The sequence below is a fragment of the Cydia fagiglandana genome, chromosome 26, assembly GCF_963556715.1.
Source record: "Cydia fagiglandana chromosome 26, ilCydFagi1.1, whole genome shotgun sequence".
In the NCBI taxonomy this organism is placed as follows: Eukaryota; Metazoa; Arthropoda; class Insecta; order Lepidoptera; family Tortricidae; genus Cydia; species Cydia fagiglandana.
The window spans coordinates 4,299,763-4,321,471 of record NC_085957.1 but is presented as its reverse complement, the minus strand read 5'-3'; the positions used below and the strand labels follow the sequence as shown (position 1 = coordinate 4,321,471).

At 39.7% G+C, this 21,709-nt stretch overlaps 3 protein-coding genes across 3 annotated transcripts in view; 2 read left to right on the top strand and 1 right to left on the bottom strand.

Moving 5' to 3' along the window:
- LOC134677387 (uncharacterized) overlaps positions 1 to 12,208 on the bottom strand; it is a 34,717-nt gene extending 22,509 nt beyond the window's left edge. The window contains exons 1-5 of the mRNA XM_063535833.1: positions 12,053 to 12,208; positions 9,461 to 9,550; positions 8,750 to 8,872; positions 6,676 to 6,772; positions 6,151 to 6,234 (exon numbers count right to left, since the gene is read on the bottom strand). Coding sequence (XP_063391903.1) covers positions 6,151 to 6,234; positions 6,676 to 6,772; positions 8,750 to 8,872; positions 9,461 to 9,544 — 388 coding nt within the window. The 5' untranslated portion in view covers positions 9,545 to 9,550; positions 12,053 to 12,208. The remainder of the gene's footprint in view (positions 1 to 6,150; positions 6,235 to 6,675; positions 6,773 to 8,749; positions 8,873 to 9,460; positions 9,551 to 12,052) is intronic.
- Positions 472 to 5,116, top strand: LOC134677680 (uncharacterized). Its single transcript, XM_063536141.1, has 5 exons — positions 472 to 574; positions 2,325 to 2,424; positions 3,868 to 4,180; positions 4,732 to 4,910; positions 5,004 to 5,116. Exons 1-5 carry the CDS (start codon positions 532 to 534, stop codon positions 5,092 to 5,094), a joined length of 726 nt encoding a protein of 241 aa, XP_063392211.1. The 5' UTR covers positions 472 to 531; the 3' UTR covers positions 5,095 to 5,116.
- A 422-nt stretch (positions 12,209 to 12,630) lies between the features above and the next one.
- Positions 12,631 to 16,663, top strand: LOC134677603 (zinc finger protein 26-like). The gene is made up of 2 exons (XM_063536074.1): positions 12,631 to 12,909; positions 14,986 to 16,663. Exons 1-2 carry the CDS (start codon positions 12,691 to 12,693, stop codon positions 15,766 to 15,768), a joined length of 1,002 nt encoding a protein of 333 aa, XP_063392144.1. The 5' UTR covers positions 12,631 to 12,690; the 3' UTR covers positions 15,769 to 16,663.
- Positions 16,664 to 21,709: the final 5,046 nt, after the last annotated feature.

Genomic DNA, 21,709 nt, shown 5'->3' with positions numbered 1-21,709 from the left:
GGGGTTTTTTGTGCGGGAATGTTATACACTAGCCAAAAAATTGGTAAAAACTGTAAAAATAAAAACCTTAGAATCCAGAAGCTTTCAGTATGGCCCACGTAAGGGGTCTGGGGCCTAAGGTGGCCAAGGTGGACCCGGGTATGTCCTTAAACTACGTCCAAGACCCGGGTATGTCCTTAAACCACCACGTCCAAGACCACCGGTGGACGGGCAGCAGCGTCCCTCAAATTCGGTGTACTCGACTGCGATCGCCAACCCGCCTGCCAAAGCGTGGCGATTATGGCATTCACCCCCCAAAAGGGGGAGGCCTATGTTCAGCAGTGGACGTCTTATGGCTGAGATGATGAGATGATGATGAAGGTGGCCAAGGCTATCCGTTGTGGAGATAAACACACAGCCTGCCAGTTCAGTTAAAACGAAACCTTCAAAACCTCAATCCGCCATTAATGTAGTGTAAGTATGTACGTCCTTGTATATACTGTACCTATAAAATTACGTATCACTAAATGGCTAAATGAGTGGCCAGTCGCGATGCTGATATTGATAATGGCGGTAATTCTAAACAATTTTGCAGGTAAAATACAATCGTTTCGCGTCTATCGAATCACGGTTGTTTTCTTAATCTATTTATGCTCAAAACTAGTTTTTTAACCACTTATTTACTAGAAATGAATAGTTGTTGTGATGTGAGTTGTTGTTGTAGTAGTTGTTGTTATTGTTGTAATGTTAGTTGTTGTGTTGTTGTTTACAACAACATTGTGTGTATATAATTATAAATAAGTGTATATTAATCTCTTTATTTGTGTATGGTTATTCATTCTTTGAATTTATTCGATACCGCAATATATAGTTCGTTGTTTTTAGCATTAGAAAGAACTTGCAAGAAGGTAAGCGATCTTGACATGTCTTTTAATTGAAAAACGCTTTTTAAAATTCAACAACTATTACTTATGGAAGCAGAAGAATATAAATGATCGTATTCGATTCATAATTGTTACATATTTTCCGTACCTTATTTTTTAAAATGTGTCTTTCAATTAAAAGACACATCAAGATTGTTTACCTAATTTCTAATGCTAAAAAAACGAACTATAGGTAAGTTATTGACATTTGCTCTTAAGTATTATACAGGGTGGCCATAAAATAAGTGCATTCCCGTTGCCATGGACGTTTTGGGATCATACTGAGCAAGTTTTACTATGGGACCAACCCCGAAATCGCGAAAAAAAAATCTTGGCTGTGTCATACATTTTGGCTAATCCATTTTCTAATGGGAGGGTAATTTTTTTTCGCGATTTCGGGGTTGGTAGCTGTCCGAAATATTTCTTACTTACACTATTTTTAATTTTGGGTGCCCTGATGCCTCACATTAGATAATATCGCATAAAAGGATAAGTCCGCCTTTATACTGCGTGTTCAGTGCCATGATATTATATTATATACACCTCCATGGAGGTTATCGTCTTTATGACACCGGGGTTGCATAATGCATCGCAGCCATAATGTGTGTTTTATAGTTTCAAGTTATATTTTATGTTAGTTTTGAGATATTTATCTATAGGCCTGCTTGCCCGAAAAACGGAACGATTTTTCATTTCATTTCATATATTTCAAGTTCGTGATTAACAAAATTTAATATTTGATAAAGATATTGACGTCAGATACGTATTCTTCACGATCTCAGTTTATATTGATTGAACAGAGACCCCACCGAAAACCAACGCTGGCTTCAAAGCTAAAGTGTCATACTATGGAACACGCTAACTATGTAAACAAACCGCCATATAGTTCGTTTTTTTTAGCATTAGAAAGAACTTGCAAGGAGGTAAGCGATCTTGACATGTCTATTAATTGAAAAACACTTTAAAAAAATCAAAAACTATTACTTATGAAAGCAGAAGAATATAAATGATTGTATTAGATTCATAATTGTTACATATTTGCCGTAACTTATTTTTAAAATGTGTTTTTCAATTAAAAGACACGTCAAGATTGTTTACCTTTTTTCTAATGCTAAAAAAAACGAACTTATTGAATGAATTTACTGGTGACATTTGTTTACATTGTTAACAAGTTCCATAGAATGACACTTTAGCATTATGCTGAGTTAAAAATGTAGTGCATAATTATTTATTCCAATGTATTTTCACGGAAACGTACGAACGTGTCTTTCGAAAAGTTGACAAGCCGATAATAATCGTATGTCCCTTTCCATCATACCAATACGTCGGAAAGGAACAAACTATTATTATCGGCTTGTCAACTTTAGTAAACGTTTATGAACGAGGGGGTAAATGTCTTTTATCTTTTTATGTTATCTTTAGAAGCCCGCGTCTACTGCCAGGACTCGCACGCCACCGAATTCTTCTACCTAGGCTTCTCCTGCCCGGTCAACTGCAACAACGTCGTGGCAGCCGTCAAAAGGTCAATTTACCTTGTTAGTTATTTATTTATTGGGCAGAAGCGTCCACTGCTAAGACTCGCACGCCACGGACATTTTCTCGCACGCCACAGAGTTCTCCTATTTGGGTTTCTCCTGCCCGGTTAACTGCAGCAACGTCGCGGCAGCCGTCAAAACGCCAGTTCATATATATATTTAAATTTTATTGGACGACCACAGGAAAAAAGTACGAATGGCGGACTTAATGCCAAAAGGCACCCTTGCTAGGTATTTATTTATTGGGCAGAAGCGTTTACTGCCAAGACTCGCACGCCACAGAGTTCTCCTATTTGGGTTTCTCCTGTCCTTTTAAGTGTAACAACGTCGTGGCAGCCGTCAAAAGGTCAATTTACCTTGTTAGTTATTTATTTATTGGGCAGAACCGTGTATTGCTAAAACTCGCACGCCACGGACTTTTTCTCGCACGCTACTGAGTTCTCCTATTTGGGTTTTACGTGTCCTGTTAACTGTAACGTCGTGGCGGCAGTCAAAAGGCCAGGCATCCTAGCCAAGGTGACAATTGCTAACACTTCGCCATCAAATCGCTTTGTCTCTTTATCACTCTTCCATATTAGTGTGACAGTAATAGTTGCGTTTCGTTCGCTAAGGAGCGTTAGCGATTCGCATGTTGTCTACGGGGCCATTTTACCTTTGTTATATCGTCGGGTGACAAGCAAAAGTCACTAAGTACCACCACGAGTTCATAGCCATAGTGAACCATATTAGAACTAAAATAAGGTCGAATTTTGTTTAATTTTTTTTTAGTAATTAGTGACTTTTGCTTGTCGCCTGACGATATATTTATTTATATTTATTGGACAGTAGCGTTTACTGCCAAGACTCGCACGCCACGGAGTTATTCTATTTGGGCATAGGAAACAGCTCATAGAAATAGAAAAAACCGGGCAAGTGCGAGTCGGACGCGCGCACGAAGGGTTCCGTACCATAATGCAAAAAAAAACAAAAAAAAAGCAAAGAAAAAAACGGTCACCCATCCAAGTACTGACCACTCCCGACGTTGCTTAACTTTGGTAAAAAATCACGTTTGTTGTATGGGAGCCCCATTTAAATCTTTATTTTATTCTGTTTTTAGTATTTGTTGTTATAGCGGCAACAGAAATACATCATCTGTGAAAATTTCAACTGTCTAGCTATCACGGTTCGTGAGATACAGCCTGGTGACAGACGGACGGACGGACGGACAGCGAAGTCTTAGTAATAGGGTCCCGTTTTACCCTTTGGGTACGGAACCCTAAAAAATATATACTTTATTATTTCTGAAAGTACACTTCTGAGAGATTTGTGCCCTTCTTAAAAATAATCAGGAAACTTGAATCTATATCATATTAAAAGTTCGTGAGATTTGACTTAAATCACTTTTTCCCTATATTAGATTTTTTTTCTATTAATATAATTAATAATTACAGATTAAAATTACTAGACGAACAAAGCATCAAAAACAGTTACATACCCCAGAAATTCCGTCGAGACACACGCACACGAACGTTCTACAAAACTTGCGAAACAATATTCACAAACAAAATGGCCGCAGAAGAAATACAAAAGGAAATAAGACAGTTCCACGAAAACTGTAAACTGTATTTACAAAATGAATCTATGGATTTTGACGCGGGTAAATGCTTTAGGAGAAGCTACCAGAAGGAGTTCTTGGGGGTCGTCACGATGATATTGAATAAACACGCGCATGGAACGTATAAGTTTACGGAAGAGATGACAGCGGTGAGATTTTCATATATTTTTTAGGCCAGCATTTCCCAAATTATTGGTCGCGCGCAGATTTTTTTTTTAACATTTTACGCTGCCTTTCCAGTAGGCAGAGGAGTACGATAATCGGATCTATATCTGAATCCCTAAAGTATTTTCTCCTATCTTTGCATTCTCTAATATTGTTTGTCATAATGATCAGTTGTCCTAACACTCGTATACCCTAATTTTGGTTTCCCTATTATTGATTACTTATCCTAATGTTATTTCTTTATTTATTTTTCTTTTTTGCGAGGGTCACAGTTCTAACCTAACCTGGGTTAGGTTAGAACTGCTTAGATAAAGAGGCAGGTAACTAAATGTCGATTTTCGCGTTTACCGGTAGGCCCTTGTTAACAAACCGCCTTGATGCATCAATGTCATATTTTATTGTCTGTGAAAATTTGTCAAAAAACAGTTTAAGGCACAGTATGTATAAGTTAGTCTATGAATTTACTAGAGTCGGCAGTGCTGCACTGTAGAGGCAGAACATTGCAGTAATATCCCCTATTAATATTTAATTTCAGTTCATCTTAGAAAAGATCGTAGGGGAATCATCCGACAACAAGTTAGACATATCGAAATTGCTGCAATTCCTTAAAAAAGCGTTGACTAAGCACAAAACGGTGGCGCACGCGGAGATGATCACCCTGCAGTCGAAACACTGTCTGTCTACGAGTGTGCCGGGCTGTTACTGTAGGACCGGGTATGTGTACAATATAAACTGTGTGTGTAATGGTTGGTCCGGGTATGTCTAAAATTTTACATGGAACTTAATAATATTGTTATTTTGTTTTAGATTCGTCGAGCACTCTGGCCAGTGTGTGCAGCCTAACGACTGTTTGACGGAGGAAGACTTAAAATATATATCCCGAGTTAATATATTATAGTATACATAAGACAATTTTACACCATTATTCAATAAAAACTTAAGACGAAACCGGAGCTGAGTTTTAATTATTTTAGGTAAATATACCCGTCTCGCTAACGGAAGCGGCTCCTAAAACTAGTGCGATAAGGGCAAGGTGAAAAATCCTGCGTAAAAATCTCATAAATCGAGTTTTCGTACTCGACTGTTTCCTCCTCCAAAACTTAACCAATCGTAGCCAAATTTGGAAATCTAAATGATTATGAAATTATCTGTGGCGGACCGTTTTGCTTTTTTGGCTAATTGATATCAGTTTTGAATACTACGCCTCTCATTGCGGCATAGTCAATTAGGCCATTTTGGCCATTTTTGAAGGGCTCTAGCGCCTTAAAATACAAAAATATCAAAAAAAGCAAAACGGTCCGACACAGATATTGACAATATTAATCTGTGTTGAAAAAATCATTGCTCTAGCATCAAAACCCACGGAGGAAACAATCGAGTACGTTTGTATGGAGTTATGACCACTCCTGTTGGCTCTTAAGACTCAGTTTGCCTACTCAAATTAATATTTCGTGTCACGAATGGAATGAGTGAATGAAAATATCTATGTGTTAACCAATAAACTGGTGGCTCGGACTGTATAACCGATACAGGTGTCACTCAAATATTGAATGTTTCGTTCATTCCATTCAGTTTTCGTGAATCAACCTGTATATAGGTTCCGAAAAACTCACTCCGGTTTGAACCCGCGACCTCCGGATTGAAGGTCGCAACGCCCTTACCAAAAGATGGCGCCATTACCCTTACCACCAACTTACCCTTACCAAAAGATGGCGCCGTACTTATGGCCTATACTCGTGTAGATGGCTACACCATTTGATATTTAACAATTTTAACACATTAGCGAAATAATGAATGGCGTTCTAAAAGTTTTAATTCTGTGTCGAAAGATGGCAGTAGGCACTGTGACGTCTGTGACTACAAAATTTACTTAGACAATACGCCTCTATACTAAATTCTCTTTACCGCTACGCTACTAAAGATGCTGGTCTCTGATAAAAACATATACACTTACTTGCATGTATTAGTTTGTGTGTGTTGAGAGAGTAGGACGAATTGAATGCTTTCTCGCATATATCACACTTGTATGGTTTCTCACCTGCAAAATAAATTCATCTTATTTATTTGTATTATACAATCCATCAGTCCATAGAATAAACATAGTCAAACCGGCTAAGTGCGAGTCGGACTCGCGTTCCAAGGGTTCCGTACATTAAGTTCGACTCACGCTTGACTGCACATTTCTAATAGATTTTCCTATCATCCATAGGTAAAGAACTATGGACAGACGCACGAGTGATCCTATAAGGGTTCCGTTTTTTTCCTTTTGAGGTACGGAACCCTAAAAATGAGCTAATTTGTATGAAAGACGAGTAACAAAAGTAATTTCAGTCAATCAGTGCTAACCCGTTATACTTAAGTACTTGCGTATGTCAGTGGTTCGTTAGGTAGGTAGCGTCAGCGCGAAGGCGAAACCGTCCAGAAATAGGAAATACAATTTTTCTAGCCAAAAGGGTCAAAAAACTGTCAAAAAACATACCAGTGTGTACCAGCATATGGTGTTTGAGCTTGGACTCGAATTGGAAGTACTTTCCACACACTTCACACTCAACGTTTCTGTCTCCTATGTGCCTCGCCTGAGGAAAGAAAGGATTAATATTAGGCAGGGCTGTTCCAGATACGGAAACTGCCGCAATGTTGCAGTTGTATAAAAAACAATCTTTATTGCACTGACAAAATATTAAATTACATAAATTACTAAAAGACATAAATAAGAATATAAAACTAAAACTAACTACAATTGAAATAACTAAAACTAAAAATTAAAAATACCTATCAAAATTTGGTGCCCTCGGGAGGGTGCCCAACACGCAGGCAGCGTTCCCGCGCTGGATTGCGATGGCAATTCGCTGCGCGAGAAAGCTGCCCGCGCGGGGGTCACCCGTTGCCTCCCTCGACCTTTTCCCAAGCGCCTTAAGGAGCATATGTGCGCCTCTGCCCCACGAACCAAGTGTCTCGACGCCAAATGCGACGAATTCGTATATAGTTGTATAAATAGTTTTCGTTTCAATTTTATGTGTTAGATATAGTTCTAGTTTTTAATTAGTTTAGTAAATTAAAGCATAACTGCCTCGTCGTTGAACGGCGTACGCCTGGGTCACAACGGAAGAGCAGCGCTGGCTTTGCCAGCAACATGCTGAGTTGTGACCCTTTTATGGCATTTTTCACTAAATGTTATACATTGTATATTTGGCAAGATGTTTTTGTCTGTGTTTGTTTGTCATAAATAAATGTTTTTCTATTCTATTATATGACTTATATGCAAACATAGTACATTTCATAGCATTTTCGGGGCAGCGGCAGGCGTGGCTCACTCCGCGATTTCGTCGCTTTGCTACAGGTAGCTAAAAGTACATCCGTTCTACGCCAATTTTGGTGGCTAGCTATAAGCCGCGCGTGGCGCTGTCGCCACCTAGCGGCCATATCTGTCCTGATCGTAACAGACGCGTTTTGTTAGAGAGTGAGTCTTCTGTACCTAGTACTATTACTTATTCTGTGACAGCAGAGTGGTGTCAGTGGGGAAACTCTCCTGACTTCGTGCAAACTCGGCTCCGTTCGGCTCAGCATTGCTCCGAGCAATTATTAGGCCGGAGCCGCACTGCTGCGCACGCTATGTACACGACCCACGTTCCTATACAAAATTTGTTGTAATAAATAAAATGTAAAAATAAAATGTGCCCGCGGTTTGTATTAAAACGTGGGCCGTGGATGTAGCGTGCGCAGCAGTGGGGCTCCGGCCTTAGGGTTGACACAACCTGACGTCCCTTTGCGTGCACGACCACAGATACGATAATTAGGTACTTGAATTTTGATAACACCCCTAACTACGTACTAACGTGAGACGTAATTTAGTGCAGAGATATTTCGAGTCTATTGAGTGAGAGTGTTGTCGCCTTCTTAAATACCTACAAATGTATTATTAATATTTTTACTTTAATAGTCCTCATTTTGTTACTTGTTAATTAGTATCTTTGTTACTTTCAATTTATCTTTATTAGATATAATTTGTGTTGGCTTTGTTCACATATGTGCTTGCAATAGTGCGTAACCTTAGTATAAGTAGTACCTGTTAGTTTAGTATTATGTTACTACCTGTGAGTTCCTATAATTGGCTTTCTGTATCCACTATAATTTCTATGGTATTGTCATAGCTGTTGGATCTCCAAATAAATAAAATAAATAAATAATAAATAAACACTAGATAAATAAATAAAATAAATAAATAAATAAAATAAGCCTTTATTGCTGTGTAACATAATAATAATATAAGTATTAAGTTGCACTATGTTTCTTTTATACTACACTATATATTTTATGTCTAATTCCTTAACTAAGTGAATCGGCAACCGGTTTTCGCTTCTTCCTTTTTACAGCTTGTCTTTCGACATAGGCCTCCTCTAAACCTTTCCATTTTATCCTATCTTTTGCAGCTCGTCTCCATGTAGGGCCAGCTATCTTTCTTATGTTTCTTATGTCGTCTTCCCAACGTTTAAATTGTCCTCCTTCTTTTCTTGTCCCGCTAAACACTAGATAGTCGAAAGGGACTATTTTACCTTGAAATGGCGGCTGAGATACTTCTTCGTCTTGCCCGCATAATCACACAGCGTGCACTGGAATGGAGTCTCATCGGTGTGAGAGTAGCCATGGCTAACTAAAGCCCTCTTGTTGCCGAATCTCTGTAAAAAAAAATAATCATAAATAAATATCACACAATAAATAACTCACCTTTATAGACGGATCTATCGCAAATCTATTTTTTTTACCTTTATTTACCGACGGTTCAAAACAGGTTTCACTGGTTATGGTTGCAGCTAAGCCAAATCCCGACAATAGACCCGTCTATAAATGTGAGTTAATATGTGTTCAAAACGTGAATGTTTTAAATAGGACAGCATAAATAAACAAATGTGATAGGACATTATTACACAAATTGATTAAGCCCCACAGTAAGGTCAATAAAGCTTTGTGGATTTCTTGCATATGTTTCATGAATGTATATATGGGGGCTACTATATGTATGGGGGCTACTAAGTCCCCAAATTACTGTAGAAACATAATCTAACCAGGGACCACTAAAGGTACTAACATTACCAGTATAACCGCCTAACCGGTACAACTTATATACATAAATAACCGTGATTCGCTGAACCGTGGTTGAAAATTGAATACCGGTTAAGTTGTATGAAAAATATACCAGGATTCAGTACCTGAATCTAACATCTCCTCAGATCCATAACATATCCTTACTATACAATTGTACATACCTTTGGGCACAAATCACATTTATATGCCAAGTTTTTACTTTTTGTAGTTTTTTTGGCATTTTCAATCCTCTTGGCCGAACTCATGATCAACTAAAAAAGTAAAATTAAAACAGATATATCATAGTAGAAATTATAATTTTTACAATCAAATCTCCAACTACTGTACAAGAAAAAACAACTAAAAAATAGGTATAACCATTAAATTTTATAATAAATATAAGGGGCCTTGTCGTCGGAAATAGAAGACTAACTAATCTTCGATTTGCCGACGACATCGTTCTATTCTCCTCGACTGCTTCCGAGCTACAATCGATGCTTCAAGACCTCAGCAATGCAAGCCTCGAGGTTGGACTTCGGATGAACATGTCGAAGACCAAGCTAATGACAAATAGCACCCCACGTAGGATTGAGATAAACGGAGAATCGGTTGCATATGTCCAGGAGTACATTTACTTGGGCCAACTAGTTTCCTTCCAGGCGCGACAAGAGAAGGAAGTCGAAAGACGGACTGAAAACGCCTGGAGGAGCTATTGGTCCATGAAACATCTAATGAAGGGCGATCTCCCCTTGTCACTTAAGCGGAGACTCATGGACATGTGCATACTTCCAATTCTCACCTACGGTGCACAAACTTGGTCTTTGACGGCGTGTCAGAGGTCCAAACTAGGGGTTTGCCAGCGAGCTATGGAGCGCAGCATATTAGGTGTTAAATTAATGGATCGTATCCGCAACACCACGCTGCGCTCCAGAACACAAATAGTCGACGTAGCTCGGAAAGCGGCCAAGCTAAAGTGGGACTGGGCTGGTCATGTCTGCCGAATGCCGAGTGAGCTGTGGGCCAAGATCGCCACAGAGTGGCAGCCCAGATCAAAACGAGGATTTGGCAGACCACGTCGGCGATGGCGAGACGAGTTAGACTCCTTTTTAAAGGAATGGCCAGAGACTGCACAGGATCGGGAAGACTGGAAAAAGTGGGGGGAGGCCTTTGCCCAGCAGTGGGACATTATAGGCTCCCAATAATAATAATAATAAGCCCCCAGGGCAGCTTGTGGCGAGCTGAATGGGAAGTGACGTCCCTTGGGTCCCATACCCCCGAGAGTCGGTCAGGCCCCTCTCTCCAGCTTGCCTTCATTGGCCGGCTGGAGTGAACACTGAGCAGGGGCCGCAGGACTCTCACCTCTGGCTTGCCTTAACCGGCCGTCCAGAGTGGGGTGTCAGAGCTATATGCTCGCAGGGCGGAAGTGAAATATGCCTAAGACGCGAGTTGGCACAGTGGCTGCCTACAGCCACTGGGTAGAAAGCGGTGCACACCTCTCCACGCCCTGAGCCGCTCACGTGATGTTGTCCCCTTGTCGCTCCGTGCGAGCGGCCGTTTTCGGGGACCCATATTGTGAGTTGGCGAGTCACCACCTGGCCCATTTTTTCATGTTTTTAACATATGAGCAGGGCAGGTGCCATAGTCTCCTCCATAGTCCCGGTTACTAGCCCACTAGCAACTCAACGCAATAGCCCGGTTTCTTTTTGTACCTTTTCTTGCAATAGTTCTACACTAACCGGGGCTTGTCCTTGGGTGCACTACTATAGTGCAAACAGGGATAATCGTCGGTTGGTGTCACATTACATTTAGAGTAAATTGTCTTATTACAAGGGGCCTCTACGTGTTGGCTTCGGCCCCACGCACGCCTTCCAAATGCCCGGGACCCCATGGTCCCGAGAATTTGTAAAAGACAGACATAATAATAATAAATAAAATAACAAGTAATAATTGTGTTATATGGAAGCAAAATCTGTAACATGCACCTTTTTTTTTGCTGATTTTCATTGACTTGATATGTTGCTGACTTTGCTTCTATATGATACAATAGCCTTAGTTTCACATATATTTAAGGTATAAGGGTCAATTTCTTACCTAGTTACTGTCAAAAAACAAAATTGCGATAAAATAAATCTTCAGAGCAATATTACCCATTTGCATAGAAAATAGAGGGTAGGATGTTTGGTGGTCATGTTAATGTCGGCGGCCGATCGTAAGATCAGGCATATCGTGAAATTCCTAGGCATATCGTGAAACGTGAAAATCTTTGACTCGTTCCCTGAGTCGACGGAGCCCCGCGTAGCTATTTCTGGGCAGTTTGCCCTTCGGGCATCTGACGCAACCTAACGAACCTATCTTACCTATATAATGGTCTAATGTGACTATCGTCAAAACATTATGCCGGCTACATACGTAACGATAAATCGTTGCGATAAAACTGTGCAGTCCGAACTGCGCAGTTTTTTCTGCCGTGTGTATGACAAATCGTTACGATAATCGACAACGATTTGTCATACACACGGCAGATAAAACTGCGCAGTTCGGACTGCACAGTTTTATCGCTACGATTTATCGTTACGTGTGTAGCCGGGGTTACACAGGAACATTACGATCTGCCTGATCTTAAGATCGGCCGCCGACATATATATTGCAAAATGCAGTTTACCTACAGTTACTAACCTATGAATTTACTTACAGATCGATGAAATATTAAGATTTATTTAAAAATTGTTGTGATCCACATGAAACACGAAACTAAAAATCTAACTCATACTTACCAGATTACATTGATTTTGTGTTAACGTTTAACTTTTATAGTTTACAAAACGTGGCATGGTGTAGTTTTACAATATTCAGCCTTATATTAATTAAATAATCGCTTGCATAGCAAAAAGTAACACTGAATATTTGTTTTTGTTTTGACTGATTGATTTGATTGAAACCATATTGAAACGAATGAAATATTGAATGGAATGAAATGCTCTTTCTTCATCATGACAGCTCGCTTGGACGTAATCTATTGATATTATATATCTATGGAATGAATATTGATTTGACAGTTTGAAACTGTGTTTTTGGAGATATTTTCGCGCCACATGCTTAATTGTCCAATGATATAGTTGGTCAAACCAATTTATCAGTCAGTAAGAACCTATAAAAACTATTCTTATCCTTTTCTTTTGGATACTAGTACTAGTATAAGACAAAGATAGTATGATTCTCTCTGTCTATGATTAAAATGAGACAGTCCTTTAACAAACATACATTACATACGAGCGTTTATTTATCAAACTCGTATAGTATTTTAAAGGTATAGCAACCCTAGTTTTGACATTTAAATTTTTTTACGTCTTCTCTGCGGTGTCGCTTAGCATCAATATAATTTCCAATAAAGTTATTGGAGTAACCACAAGCTATGTCGTTATTTTACACAAGCCGCGAAGTGCGAATGATAAATGATAGAAAGCGGAAGAAAGAAATGTCCGACGCAGGCGTTGAGAAAGACTTAGGTCAGATGTATTCCTGCGATTTCTGCTCGGACGAATACGACAGTGAGACGGAACTCCATGTTCACAGGAAGGTGAAACATCGCGAGCAGGTGGCTAAAATACTAACAGAGGATACAAGCTGCAAGGTAAATATGCATATTAATAAAACTCAGACTAGTAATTAATAAATATTATAGGACAATTTTTACTCAGATCGACCGAGACCCACAGTAAGCTCAAGACTTGTGTTGTGGGTACTAGACGACGATATTTTTAATATACTTATATACATAGAAAACATCCATAACTCAGGAACAAATATTTGTGATGAACACAAATAAATGCCAAATGTAAAGTCCTGTCTCCATATCGCGTGGCAAACCATCGAACATTGGCTCGCTCCATGGTTTAAGGCGAGACGAGGCTTAAGGGTACCAGGATTTGAACCCGGGACCTCCTGCTTCGGAGGCAGAGTCACTACCGACTAGGCTAGGAGGCCGTTTATAGCACCACAAGGATCTTCAACTATTTACAGCTTTCAAATGTTTACCTCTCTTCCTCTGTTTCCGTAAATATTAATAGAGTTAGACCCAGAAAAGTCTGCAGCGATTTTGATAGCCCACGCAGTGCAAGTGTTATTTTAAACATTAATCTTCTATGAAATTATGACTTATAAATATCACTTAAGGGGTCATCCATTAATTACATCACACGTTTAGGGGGAGGGAGGGGGTCAAGAAAATGTGACATATTGTGACATGGGGGAGGGGGGAGACACAAACTTTGTGACGTCACTTTAACTTCATCAGTAACCGAAAATTTATTCAAATTATTTTATTCACTGTACATTTAAATAACAAGTTTTTAAAACAATAATCGTTTTTATTCGTTTAATTTTTTTTCCTAAGCAGTTTTGGGTTATAAAATTACTAATATTTATATCGTCAAAAATATTTTGATAAAATATTAATAATACTTAGGTACTTACTCAATTCGATTTGGCGATTTCGTAGAAAAAATGTGATGTCACACCAGGGGGGAGGGGTTTGCCAAATGTGACCAAGTGTCACACAAGGGGTCAAAAAACCTAGAAATTCGTGTGACGTAATTAATGGATGACCCCTAAACGGTGTGGGCCATCAAAATCGCTGCAGGTTTTTCTTAGTTTAACTCTATATTTGTGATGCTTTATACCAGTCTTGTGTTAGTTTTATACTTCTACGCAATAAAATATTACTGTTTGGTTTTATGATGAAAAATATAATATATAATCTTGATGCTCAAGTCTTCATTTGTCAATAGAACAGTGTGTAAAATCAGCTAAAGTGAAAATAACCATTGCAACACAAAAAATTATGAAAGATTAATACATGGGTGTTAAGTGATACACGCTTCATACACCTTACTTAATAGCGTATTTGTATACTAGTCTAATCAGTCTCTTTTTTCGAACTGTCAAAACGATTATGCTAACTATGGAATTTATATGAAACACTAGCATATGACGTCACAATCAAAAATTTTTTTTTATTATATAGCCTTTTTTTCCACAAATTTACATTTTTCATTTCAAATTAAATATATTTCTTTTAATTTTTAGTGGTCCCCGTTTGGGTAAAGGCCTCCTCCAAGCTTTGCCACGTTAATCTATTTTGAGCTTTGCCATGTTAATCTATTCACAATCCAATTCTTCTTCGTCGTTATCCTCACAGCTGAGGGTCGTGACCACCATAAGTAGCTCTGTCTATAAGAAACCTCCAGGCTGCTCTGTTCTGAGCCTGATGAAGTGCGGACTGTGTGCCACTATTAATTGCCTCCAGGAGTGGATCCGTCCAGCGAGTTGGAGCTCTGCCTCTACTTCTTGTTCCCTCGACACGGCCAATCATTATGATTTTATCAAATTACCTACTCTTTATAGTTTTATACGGGCTTTAAAATAGAAATTGTGTGAATTGTGTCTAAAAATAACTGCTCTCTAGTTTCTCTATTGATCTTCTTGTGCTTTATTTCATGCATGGTGCAAAATACTTTATTTTAAATACAATCAAATACCCTATTTATTAACTCATTAAATGGACGCAGCAATAAATGTAGAAATGAGATGCAGATATCTATAATGTCTCACATGCTGCATTCATGTTGTCTGTGTGTGAGGCGTCATTTACAGTAAATGTGAATTGTCTCATGTTTTTAACGTAAATATTGTCTCCCTATTTCCCCAGATATGCGTCAGGGAACACAAAGACTTTGAGGAACTGTTGAAACACACAAAATCTACACATCTCTTGAGCTCAGAAGATGCTGAGCACGTTCACCGCGAAATCTTCATCTGCGACGTCTGCAACCTGATGTATTTCAACAAGAAGATGCTCGAGATCCACATGCAATACATGCACGATCCCGAACACAAGTATAAAATCACCGGAGCATGCCCCAAATGCAACAAGCAAATCCAGATCAAACAGGCCTGGTTCCATTTTCAACGTCACCTGATCCAAAGCGTCGCTTGCTGCCAAATATGTTTCAAAAAGTGTAGAAACCGGGCAGACTTACGTGACCATCTCAGAATACATCCGAGCTACTACCATTGTACGCTCTGCGGTTACGAAAGTAAAGTCAAAGAGAGCTTTACGGCGCATATGCAGGCGCATAACAGCAATTTGCATGAAAGCGGGAACATTGCGATAAACGAAAGCATGTTGTGGAAATGCTTCGCTCCGAGGAAGAATGCGAAAAAGAGCACTTGTAATACTGGGATTAAAGGTTTATGTTTGAGAGATTTGTTTGTGTGTGTGTTGTGTAGAGGGCTGTGTAAGGTAGACGAGAGAGCGGCACACATAGCCAAGTATCATTTGGTGGATATAGTGGCTACAAAGAAACTGTACATGTGTGTGTGCGGGGAACAGTTTTTTAACAATGTGTTGTTGAAGCATCATGTGTTCAAGTTGAAAGGAGAGCACAGAGCATGTGACGAGCATATGACTCGTAGTATACGTATCCTCTAGTCCACCATATAAGAATGAATATTGGCAGTTAATGCAAATCAAAATGTTAGAAAATAAGATTGAATTTTTGATTAAAATTCAAATTAATTAACCTTTTCAATGCCAAGCGGCGCATCCATTTGCCGTGCCACTGACGCCGCGGGGGTAAAATTTCGTTTTGTGAATAAATAATGCCAACCAAAAGGTGAGTTTTTAGTAGATTTTCATCAAAAAACGATCGACGTCAAATGCCGCCTTTGGCGTCGTTGTCACGATTTTGAGTTGACGTCAATTGCCTTCAAAAGGTTAAAACTAATGCATGTTTGGTCCTATTCAAAATGCATAAAATCATACAAGTTAATTTGGTGAATCAAGTTTTTTAGTGCAACTGGCGGTCTAGCATAAGTGGCATTCCCGCGCGCGCGTTCATATACTTGAAGTCGCACTAGATGTATGGTGTCGCGCATAATAACAATTATATAGAGTCGGACCAAAAAAAGTCTGCAGCGGACTTGATAGCCCACGCAGAGCAAGTGTCATTTATACGTCATAATTTCATAGAAATTTGACATCTAAAATGACACCTTCACTGCGTGGGCTATCAAATCCGCTGCAGACTATTCTTGGTCTGACTCTGCGTCCCCTGACTCACTGGTTAATTATAAGCGCGTTACTGGCCTCAATTAGGTATGAATCGTTTGTCTTTATCTGTCATTTAGAATTATGTATTTGTAAGAAAGGGATAAATCATAATTTAACTTTCTACAACGGGTCTCTACAACTATCAACTCCTTGATATATTATGTAGCAAGGACCGCTTGAAGTATATAATACATTATTAAATGCGCCAGCATTTTTATTAGTACTAGATATAATATATTTTTTATTATACATTAAATATTAGTTGACAATCATATACAGATTTTTATTTTTCTCACATTTTCAGTATTTACCTGTACCTTCCTCGCGTTATCCCGGCATTTTGCCACGGCTCCTGGGAGCCTGGGGACCGCTTGAAAACTAATCCCAAGAATTGAAGTACGTAAGTTGACAGTAGGCACTAGTTACGAATGCGACTGCCATCTGACCTTTCAACCCAGAGAGAAAACTAGGCCTTATTGGGATTAGCCCGGTTTCCTTACGATGTTTTCCTTCACCGAAAAGCAACTGGTAAATATCAAATGATATTCCGCACATAAGTTGCGAAAAGCTCATTGGTACGAGCAGGGGTTTGAACCCGCGACCCACGGATTGAAAGTCGTACGCTCTAACCGCTAGATCACCAGCGCTTCTCTTTCAGTATATACCTAGTAGACGCGAAGTATGGAGTGCTTAACATTTTGGACGCCAATGGCGGATATATTCGCACCGCAGGTCCAACGCCAAAGACAGATTAATCAGTCACAGAGCAACATAAACCTACGTGCATATGCATAAGGTTCAATTTCAGTTTTGACACTTCGGTGACGGGGCCAGGCGTGGCTCATTCCGCGATTTCGTCGCTTTGCTACAGGTAGCTAAAAGTACATCCGTTAGACCCCAATTTTGGGGTTTACCATAAGCCGCGCGTGGCGCTGTCGCCACCTAGCGGCCATATCTGTGCTGATCGTGACAGACGCGTTTTGTTAGAGTGAGTGAGTCTTCTGTACTTAGTACTATTATTTATTCTGTGACGTGGCGTCGAAAAGGTTAAGACAGTGGTTCTCAAATAAAACAACAGTAATTGGCAAGATAGTTTATTCCAACAACAACATCAACCTCCAATCATGAATACACAACAACACACCTATGTTTTTATACATACACAATAATGCCACACCATATTCAACTTTACTTCTTTTAAAAAATGTCTAAATTCCATTTGAATCGAGTCGATGAAAGTTAAGTGTCAAATTTCGACTCTATTCCAATGTTTTTAAAGTTCAAAATTGATAAACCTAAGCTTTACACCAGCGGCCCGCGGGCCGCATGCGGTCCGCGGGCCTCATGCGGTCCGCGAACCTCTCGCTTGCGGCCCGCGACTCCCGCGAGCCTCCCTGGACTCCCTCCCTCCCCTATTTTGTATGTAATTTTGACAAACGACAATGTCTGCTAAAGTCATAAGTATTACCAAAGTGCGGCCCGCGTCAACTTCGTTAACTACTATGTGGCCCTTGGCTGTTAAAAGGTTGCCGACCGCTGCTTTACACAGTCAAGGTATTAAATATCGACACGGACATAGTGCCATAAATATGTATACACGAGTTTATTGCCCCATGCAGTACGGTACTGTTGTGGCGAGGCTCCCCGCCACCACCATAACATATGTATCCGTAGTATATAGGTATAGGATAAGTTAGAGCCGACTGCGCTCGGCGCGTAAGATTAGTCTCATAGTAAACACCAACTAATGAACACGCATCTTTTAATTTATTTACCGTACCTTCTGATCCCATAGTAGTACCCAATTACATATACTTACTTACATACGGTAAAGTGGTGACTCCCGACGTGTCTCAAGTGTTCCGCGCGCCAACTTAGAACTTTTGATTAAATCGGCTTCCGTACCTCGCATCACCATGACGCTGACGGAGGAAGTAACTCAAGACCAGCTGCAGCCCAACCAACAACCTGTCACCCAGCAGTTCCCGCAGCAGCTGACCGCCATCACCCTCTCGTCGCGCATCCCTGAGTTTTGGCGGCAACAGCCAAGGCTCTGGTTCCACCAGTTCGACGCCATAGTGGATCCACAAAAGGCAAGTGACCTTCATAAGAGTCAACTTTTAATTGCTAAGTTGGGGAGAGACGAGTTAAGGGACATTAGTGACATTTTAGAAAATATGCCTGAAACCAATAAGTTCGAAACAATTAAAGCCCGATTAATATCTGTGTATGAAGAGTCAGAGTCGAGGCAGTTAAATCAACTTTTGAACGAGATTGAGTTAGGAGATCAAAAGCCTTCGCAATTACTCAGACGTATGAGAGAGTTAGGTAAAACTCGCGTCCAAGACGACACATTAAAATTACTATTTGTCGGTCGTCTCCCTCAGTCAATACGTGCAGTGATAACGGCGTGTGACTCGGGGGAAGTAAAATTAGATACTTTAGCTGCGATGGCAGATAAAATAGTAGAAAGTACCAAACCATCGGAAATGGCCGCTATAGCATCATCTTCCACAACCTCTTTTAAATCCGATAACGACAAATTATTACGGGAAATAGCCAACCTAAAATTAGAAATACAGGCCATTACCAATAAATTAAACACGACAACGACTAGGAAATCGCGAGATCATGTCCGCCGCACGCGTTTTCAAAGAGATCCATCGCGAACACGTTCGAAAAGTAATAGCTCGAATAAAACCGCATTTATGTCCCAAGTAGCAAAACCAGGTGAATCTAATTATAAATGCTACTACCATTTCACCTACGGACAAGATGCTCGCAAATGCGGTGATCTTACTAATTGTCGTCATACTTCCGGGTCGGAAAACTAACTCTGACACCGGCACGCATATACCAAGTTGTCGGTGTCGAAAATACATACCGTTTATGCGTTACCGACCATAATACAGGCACGCGATTTTTGATAGACACTGGTGCTGATGTGTCTGTTTTAGCCGGAAAAAGGCAAAACACTCAGTCAGACTACACTTTATATGCTGCCAATGGCTCAAAAATTAAGACATACGGCGACAAAACTTTAGCAATTGATCTTGGCCTACGTCGTACATTTATTTGGAAATTTATATTAGCAGACGTCCAAAGATCAATCATAGGTGCCGACTTTCTAGTAGCTAACAAATTATTAGTAGATTTACATGGTAAGAAACTAATAGATAAAATTACTCTACTATCACGAGCTGCTAGCATCTGCAAAGATGTCGAGCCAACAACTATTCGGTCAATTGACGTCAATAATGAGTATCACAAATTATTAGAGAAATTCCCTGACATCACTAAAAAAGAGAATTTCAAATTAAATCCGAAACATGAGGTCCAACATCACATTTATACAACTGGTCCTCCAGTTTACGAAAAAGCACGCCCACTTAATCCAAAAAAATACAAATTAGCCAAAGCCGAATTCGAAAGAATGACGCAATTAGGCATTTGTAGACCATCTAATAGCCCTTGGGCAAATCCACTTGTGTGTGTCGATAAAAAGGACGGAAAGGAAACAAGACCTTGCGGTGATTATCGTAGGTTAAACGCACAAACAATTCCTGACCGTTATCCATTACCAAGACTTTTAGACTTTACATACACACTTAAAGGTAAATCAATATTTTCCAAAATCGATGTGCGCAAAGCCTACCATAATATACCCATGGCACCAGAGGATATTCCAAAAACAGCTGTAATCACGCCTTTTGGATTATTCGAGTATACTAGGATGAATTTTGGCTTACGTAACGCAGCGCAGGATTTCCAGAGGTTAATCAACACTGTACTCAAAAACCTCGATTTTGCATTCGCATACTTAGACGACATAATTATTAGCTCCGAGTCAAAAGAACAACACATTAAACACTTAGAGTTAGTCCTAGAACGACTCAACGACTACGGACTTACCATAAACACTAATAAATGCGAATTTGGGAAATCGGAATTAATTTTTCTCGGCTATCATATTAGTAAGGAAGGTATCAAACCAAGCGAAGAAAAAACGCAACTCATTTCAAACTTTCCCCTACCAAAAACAGTCGAGGAACTCCGGCGATTTCTAGGAATGATGAATTTCTATAGGCAAAGCATTCCAAAAGCCGCTGAAATTCAAGCACCATTAAACGCTTACTTACATAATGCTAGAAAAAACGACAAAACTAAAATTACATGGTCTGAAAGTGCATTAGAAGCGTTCAGCCAATGTAAGAAAAGCATTAATGAAGCTTTAGTTTTGTCACATCCGGAAGTGTCCGCACCCCTAGTTCTAATGACTGATGCTTCCGGAAACTGCGTAGGTGGCGCCTTACATCAACAGATAGGTGATAAATTAGAACCCCTAGCTTTCTTTTCAAAAAAACTTACCGAAACCCAATGTAGGTACAGTACTTTCGACAGAGAGTTATTAGCTATTTACATGGCTATAAGGCATTTTCGTCACATGGTAGAAGGCAAAGAATTAACTGTATTAACAGACCACAAACCATTAACATTCGCACTTACAAAAAAGGTCTCACCTTCAGATTCACCTAGACGCCTCAGACAATTAGACTTTATATCTCAATTTTGTGACAAAATCCAATACATCGAAGGTGATAGAAACACAGTAGCCGACGCCTTATCGAGGATAAATGAAATATCAATACCTAGTTTAATCGATTATAAATCGTTAGCCGAAGCACAAGAAAATGACGCTGAATTACAGAATCTGAAAACCCAAAATAATCTACAATTTAAATTAATCACAATGCCAGAATCCGGGATAAAAATAACTTGCGAAACATCAACTGATAACATCCGACCTTACTTACCATTACGTTTCAGAGAACTTGCGATTAAAACAATTCACAACGTGAGTCACCCCGGCATCTCTGCTACAAGGCATGCGGTTAAAAATAGATATTTCTGGCCTAGCATGAACACAGATATCAAAAATATTGTAAAATGTTGTATTCCGTGTCAGAAGTCAAAAATTCAGAGACATACCATCATACCAATAGGCGAGTTCGACAACGCTTCACGTTTCGAACATGTGCATATTGACATTATAGGTCCGTTGCCGCTATCTAACGATTTCAGATATTGCGTCACAATAATAGATAGGGTAACAAAATGGCCTGAAGTGATCCCTACAAAGGATATAACAGCTGAAACGGTTGCTAAAGTGTTCGTAGAACACTGGATAGCTCGTTTCGGTTGCCCCAAGCGAATCACTTCAGACCAAGGCCGACAATTCGAGTCCGATTTATTTACGCAATTGTTAAAAAGACTCGGCATCGAACGTGTTCGTACAACAGCGTACAATCCGAAAGCGAAC

Bases quoted from the DNA above. Each gene is read 5' to 3' on its own strand.
- LOC134677680 (XM_063536141.1), top strand. From the start codon at position 532: ATGCTGATATTGATAATGGCGGTAATTCTAAACAATTTTGCAG. The intron at 575-2,324 runs GTAAAATACAAT...TGTTATCTTTAG, and splicing joins AATTCTAAACAATTTTGCAG to AAGCCCGCGTCTACTGCCAG. The intron at 4,911-5,003 runs GTATGTGTACAA...ATTTTGTTTTAG, and splicing joins GGCTGTTACTGTAGGACCGG to ATTCGTCGAGCACTCTGGCC.
- LOC134677603 (XM_063536074.1), top strand. From the start codon at position 12,691: ATGTCGTTATTTTACACAAGCCGCGAAGTGCGAATGATAAATGATAGA. The intron at 12,910-14,985 runs GTAAATATGCAT...CTATTTCCCCAG, and splicing joins CAGAGGATACAAGCTGCAAG to ATATGCGTCAGGGAACACAA.